This window comes from Lathyrus oleraceus, chromosome 6 (genome assembly GCF_024323335.1).
Source record: "Lathyrus oleraceus cultivar Zhongwan6 chromosome 6, CAAS_Psat_ZW6_1.0, whole genome shotgun sequence".
In the NCBI taxonomy this organism is placed as follows: Eukaryota; Viridiplantae; Streptophyta; class Magnoliopsida; order Fabales; family Fabaceae; genus Lathyrus; species Lathyrus oleraceus.
This window is the reverse complement of record NC_066584.1, coordinates 273,190,070-273,196,966: the sequence shown is the minus strand read 5'-3', so window position 1 is coordinate 273,196,966 and position 6,897 is coordinate 273,190,070. Positions and strand designations below refer to the sequence as shown.

General features: G+C 37.2%; 1 protein-coding gene across 1 annotated transcript; it reads right to left on the bottom strand.

The window, feature by feature from the left end:
* Positions 1-419: 419 nt before the first annotated feature.
* Positions 420-4,268, bottom strand: LOC127098457 (uncharacterized). The gene is made up of 4 exons (XM_051037061.1): positions 3,756-4,268; positions 1,745-2,580; positions 1,278-1,468; positions 420-1,018 (listed from the first exon to the last, which is right to left on the bottom strand). Exons 1-4 carry the CDS (start codon positions 4,171-4,173, stop codon positions 637-639), a joined length of 1,827 nt encoding a protein of 608 aa, XP_050893018.1. The 5' UTR covers positions 4,174-4,268; the 3' UTR covers positions 420-636.
* Between the last annotated feature and the right edge of the window lie 2,629 nt (positions 4,269-6,897).

Below are 6,897 nucleotides of genomic sequence, written 5' to 3'. Positions count from 1 at the left end.
ATTTGTTACTTAGTAGTCAAGTCAGTTAAGTGTATATAAATAAATATTTTGTAATTCAGTTCGTACAATACAATCATTATTCAATAATAGAATCTTTATTTTCATATTCTCTATTTTCTCTCCTCACTAAAATTGTTTCACGCACTAACATTTTTCGTATGGTAGCTTCTTACCTTGCTATTGGACCTCTATTTTCTGGGTCTTGCAATCGGCCCCGGAACAATAATTATTTTATATCATCCGTAAATTTAACACTAAATGTCAAGAAAAATAAATTTAACACTAAATGTCAAGAAAAATTACAATTCTCTGCAGTTGATGAATCTTTAAGCCTTCTAAACATTCATCTTTGATTTGATTTTGTGTCTATCAATCTGAAAGACTCATACTACTCTTGCTACCATTTTGTTTGTCTTGAGTTTGGCTGCATATTATATCATTATTTCACATTAAATACTTGTGTGTTCTTGATCACTATCTTGATTACATATTGCAAAAGCCATTCTCTGCATAAATTACTAGCAATACACACCACTATTTATTATTATTACATCATTATTACACACCATTCCTTCATTCATTCATCACGCGACTTTGATTCTTAAAGTTCCTATATTTTCACACGGTTTCGGCAAATTAAGGTTCTTGCCTTTCAGATGGTTTCTGAACTTCCCTGAGCTGGACTGAGTTTTCAAAGCAGTGAAAGAAACCAAAATGAGGGAATCTCTCATACCAAGTATCTTGCATTTGGTGTGTATCCCAGTGTTCCCCGCTACTGCTTTTTCCGTACTTGTGAATCCATCCAGAACCATTGTGTTGCTCACCCCATGTCCGGTTCCAGCGCTCTCCATACTTACCTTCCCACCAGGTTTCTCCTTGCTTGACACCATTACCGTTTTGATCGAAATTTTCATCCCATTTGTCGCCCCACTTCTCCCATCCACCGTCTCCCGAACGCTCAGCCCATTTGTCAGTGTATTTTATGCTAGCACCATACCCGTCATATGTTTCGCCCCACCTAGCAAAGGCCCATCACACAAAAAGATTAAAAATAAAGAACAACCTATAACTCCTTATTGCTTAAGATATATTAAAATAAACTTGTTTCATTAACTCAAACAAGTCCAGTTTCATTAACTCAAACAAGTCCAGTTTCATTAACTCAAATAAATTTTAAAAATTTATAAGAAATGAAAGATCACTAAACTTTTAAGGACTAAATACTGTGAATAGAGGATTAGAGCTCAAGTTCTAATCTAGTTCAAATCAGTTGTTACCTTTCATGCCAGATATGAGCGTGACCTGCATCAAGAGGTGTGTTTGGGTCAATACTGCACCACTTGTGTGCCCATTTCTCTGCTTGACCAGAGGCATCGTAGTGTTCAAACCATTTTTCGTGCCATTCATCGCCTTTCCCATTACTTCCCCACTTGTCTGCAGTTTTCTCAAAATGCATTAGCCCATTTTCCTGCCAGTCAAAATCATACTCAAAATCATATGAAACTCCGGTGCTCTTGATCAATTGGACCTTAACTAAAACTTATTAACTACTTGAGTTCAACCACTTAATTTTCAGATAACTATATGACACAATATACTGGCGGATTAAAATATTTCAAACTCGGGTGTGCTTGATCAATTTGACCGAACTAAAACTCATTAACTACTTTAGTTCAACCACTTGATTTTCAGATAACCATATGACAACATAATAACGAATTAAAATGTATCAAATATTGCTAACCTGACGCATGGATTCTCTCCAAAATTCACGCCAAACATTTCCTTCTGCATCACGTCCAGATTTCTCAGAGCCAAGTTCCTTATATCCAAGTTCATCAGAAGCCTCCCAGAACTTGTCTTGCCACTCCAAAGCTTTGTCAGCACTAACACCTCTGATCACAGTCCATCTACAAATGACACCATCAGGTCTTTGCTCGATTCCGGTCTCTCTCCACCATCTCGTTCCATCCGGGTTCACTCCAATAGGCGAAATGTCTGTATCAAGGGCACGAACTATTTCTGCGGCATAGTCGGAAGATAACGCATCACGTTTCTGTTCCTCTTCCAAGGAAGGAGACTCTACACTGGAAGCAGAGGTTTCAACCTCCAATGACGACTGAAGTGGCGGAAGTTTAGGAAAATGTTTGCTTTGAGTAAGTAAACTTTCAAATGGAATCGAGAGAGTTTGCGATGACCTTTCCTTCTCCAGAACAGGATTGGATAAGGTTGGATTAACTGAAGACTTGGTATCTAACTGCAACCCATTGGCATCGTTTGAAGGAACATTATCATCAGATGGAGGTGTCCAGGACCAAAAATCCGGACCTGGGATACCATCTTTCTGTGTTCCTGATTTTGGCTCAGAAAGAGTCCCATTTTGTGTTCCTGATTTTGGCACAGAAAGAGTCTCATTTTGTGTTCCTGATTTTGGCACAGAAAGTTTCCCATTTTGTGTTCCTGATTTTGGCACAGAAAGTGTCCTATTCTGTGTTCCTGACTCTGGCACAAAAGGAGTCCCATTCTGTGTTCCAGAATCTGGCATAACAACACTCTCATTCTTCTTTCCTGAATCTGATTCTGTCAAATTATTGAAAATGAACACAAAGCACATCATCAACTACTAACATCTTCCATGTACAACAACATTCACTGTGATGAAAAAACTAAGAGCCTTATCAGTTTATGGAAATATTTTTCTTTCATTTTTTACCACTAAAACTAAAATCTTCTTTTCTTGATCTCAACTCATGTTTTCAAATATGTATATGCATAAAATAATGAAAACATGATATCAGAAAAGAGATCACTTTTGATTTACCTTGAGCATAAACTTTTTACAATATCAATCAATCGCAAAACATCCATTGTATAGCTTAAGATAAATATGAATATGATTGAATTCAAATATTTATAATGCTCTCTCGATTATGATTAAAAGTGTCATGCATGGTAATTGTAGACTAGTTTTATGGGTCTGTTTGGATAAAAAGCTTATTTGGAGCTCATAGCACAAATGCTTATCTAAATAAGCTTGCATAAGCTTATTTTATAAATAAAAAAAAAAGAGTTTGAATTGTTTCTATATATGATATAAGTGTCATGCATGGTAATTGTAGACTAGTTTTATGGGTCTGTTTGGATAAAAAGCTTATTTGGAGCTCATAGCACAAATGCTTATCTAAATAAGCTTGCATAAGCTATTTTTATAAAAAAAAAAAAAAATGAGTTTGAATTGTTTCTATATATGATATAAGTGTCATGCATGGTAATTGTAGACTAGTTTTATGGGTCTGTTTGGATAAAAAGCTTATTTGGAGCTCATAGCACAAATGCTTATCTAAATAAGCTTGCATAAGCTATTTTTATAATAAAAAAAAAAAAGAGTTTGAATTGTTTCTATATATGATATAAATTGTTTTCATAAGATTAAGTTCAAAAAACTTATGAAAAATGTCATGAGGTTTTTATAAGGTCTCTTAAACAGTATCACAAAACTTATGTCTGTACATAAGTTCAAATAAGTCAATCCAAACATGGCCTATATTTTACTTTTACTCTAAATTTAGATTTTCCATGGAATAAATTCTCAAGAAACTCAGCCACAGAATCTATCTCTACCATCAAAGTGATCAAACCACTAATCACAGTCCCTTCAATGTTCAATCAACAAACAAATTCAAAACCCTAGAAAAAAAATCAGAACACAAGTTCAAATTAAACGAAACAAAAAAAGAAATTCAGACAAAACTTACCAGTTTGCTGCAATGTGCCGGAATCAGAACGAACGCTGTTGCTATTAGCGTCCTTCAGAAGCGCTCTAGCAGCAGCGATTGCAGCGGAAGCACGATCAATCACCTGCAACCTCTGAATCTTGTCACGCTCTTCACTGGAAACCTCTAGAAGCTTCTGGAACTCTTGAGTTTTCTTCTCCACATCCTCTTCCACGCCGCCGTCACTTGCAGCGGCGATTTTGTTGAAGTGTGTGGTGTTTCTTTCTCTTTCTATAGCATTTTTCCACATGTCGAGGTACGATGAGCTCGCTCGGACCTTCAAATTTGTCCATTCTGTTCTCTTTCTTCCTGGTTGTTGTTGTGGTGGTTGTTGACGGAGAAGGTGCGGCGGTGATCTGTATGGTGTGCCGATGGTGAATGGTCTCAGGTGGGTCGCCATTGCATGGAGTTTGATTTCTGTGACTGTGAGAGAATGACAAGGGAGTACTGAGAACGAACGGTGACAAGAACCGTTTTCTGTTTTCTAGCTATTTGTTTATATATATATATATGCCATTTTTCTCTCATTATAATTGTTTTATTTATTTATTTTTATTTTTGACGGACAGAAAGGTTAGTTGAGATTTTTTGGTGAATTATTTAAGATTTTTGGTGAATAAAGGTTGCTTAAGTAAGATGTTGCTAATATTTGAGATGGAAATTTATTTAGAAGAAATGGTTAATAATGGCAAAGTTGTGAAAAAAGATGAATGTGAAGGGTTGTTTGATGAATTACTTTTTGAAAAGAGAAAGAGAAGGGACATTTACTTTGGGTTGAAGGTAAGAATGGAAATTTTAGGAAACATTTTCCACTTTTAACGGTTTTCTTTCTATTGTTTGTTTTACCGCCAATTGCATCAACGGGAGTCATGTGATAAAGCTAAGATGGACTATGGCGATTTTTGGTCATAAAAATCGTGAAATTTATTTTTGAGACATTAAAGATAGTGAAATTTGTTATCAATAATATATGAGCTGATTATTTGTTCGGCTACTTGTGTTTTATAAACATTATTTACATTTTAATTAAAGTGTCATTCATAAAAGAAAATTATAGTGGTGTGATTAGAAGAAGTTATAGGTAGGGGATTTTGTCAGCTGGATATACTTATTTTGTCCAATTTTAATGTGGTGTAATTCAAATATTTAGATTTGTATTTTTTAATGTGTTATGTCCAATTCCGTTTTTTTTTTGGATTTTTGCAGATGTGGGTATTAACATAATTTTTTTCCTTCATTTTAAGCTCAAAAGGTGCAACATCCTTGTGCGCCCTCACGTTTTTGCGGTATAGACATAGGTTTTAGGCCCACACCTTGCACCGCTCCACCCTATTTCTTTGCGAGCTTTAGCCAAACATGCATGCATGTTTTCCACCCTTAGTCATGGGGTGTGACGAAGGCGTACGTTTCGTTTTTCGTTGATCGCTCATTTGTTGGTTTGAGAGCCCTTATTTTGGATATGACGTCTTTTTTTCAAATATGTTGTCTGAATTCTTTGTGTCTCCATCCATAGCGCGCGATTGTGTTGATAATGTATATTTGGTCAACAACAACACAAAGGGAGTCATGATAATTAATTGTACTCCCTGAATTTCAAGGAATCAACTACTCATTCCATAGTGGTTGATATATTCTAAGAAATCTTTGATCTATGTCTAGTGTGGCTATAAATATCTCGATAGAGAAAAAGATAACTTAGCTCAAATATAAAAATACACGCATACAAAGTTTCTCACCCCTACGTGAACAAGCTCTCACCCTCACAACAAACCTTAAAGCCTCTGAAAACCCTTAATCATTAAGGCTTGTCACACATTTGTACTTTTAGCAAGTACAATTAGGGCCCACTGTGGGGTCCCGATAAAATTGACGTGGGTCACACTCATCGTTACCTGCTGTTACTTTCACCATATTCTCACAAGGATGTTTGAGTAAAGCTTCAAGAAGTTCGTCAATACCATCGCTGGAGGTTTTTCCGAAGGGAGAGAATATAGCTTCCCTTGGATAAGGTATGCCCGACAGGTTTTTAGCGGTAAGCATTGTGTCTGTCAAGGTTGTCATAACCCCAGAAGAAACCGAGAACCTAAAATCACATTTACAAAGGAAGACGCAGTTGATGTTCTCCCCCACGAAAATGATTCCATTGGCATCACAATTTAGTATACCAATTGGGACATGAAACAAGTGTTTATCGGCACTGGCAGCTCGACATATGTCATGTTCCAAGGACACCAGCTTGATCCCAATAGCATCATAGCCTTCCATGGATCCATGATTGGCCTTTCAGGTGACCAGGTGAAGGTTAAGGGTCACGCCACACTCGAAACAATGTTTTTCTTAGAGAAGAGCGTCAAAACCATCAAAGTGAAGTACCTTGTGGTAAACGTCATGTCCCCTTAAAACGCCATCCGAAGACATGCTTTTAACTTGCTAGGTGCAGTCATGTTCACTTTTCATTTAAGCCTCAAATACCCGCTATTTAATGGGCGTGTTGGTACGGTTATGGGGGATCATCTGGTTGGTCATGAATGTCACCATAGTATCCTATAAATGATGTGGAAACCCGCCGCCCTAGGAGCCATCCCTTGTCCAGAGGAAGGTGGCGTCGATACAACAAGCTAAGACCCAAGGTTGGGGGCAAATAGTGAAAAGGCCCACCCCCTACATAAGATTTGAAAGAGCTCAAAATTGGACCTTCGCACCACCAATTCACCAAGATATGTACCTCCATGTTCGAGTATGAAGAAGAGGATTTGGTCACCCTACTCAGAAAGAACATCAATTTGTTTGTCTGGGCATCCTCATATATGTCTGACATAGATACTAGGGTGATATGCCATCTATAACACCTGAGGCCATAGAGGATGGAGAGTGGTTACATGTAACACCCGAGGGCGGGTGAGTGGTTGTCGGTGCACGAGACATGATAATGAGGCACTCCTAGCAACTTCTATGGAAAAACCAAATTCACATTGAAATGAGAGGGATCCTGAGGTTGTCCAAGGATGAGACTACATGGTTGAAGGAAGAGTTATAAAGGATTGATTAGTACTACCTATACCAATAAGATGCATCTTCTTTTCGGTAGCCTAACAAATAAGAACTCCATAGTTAAGGAGGTTTG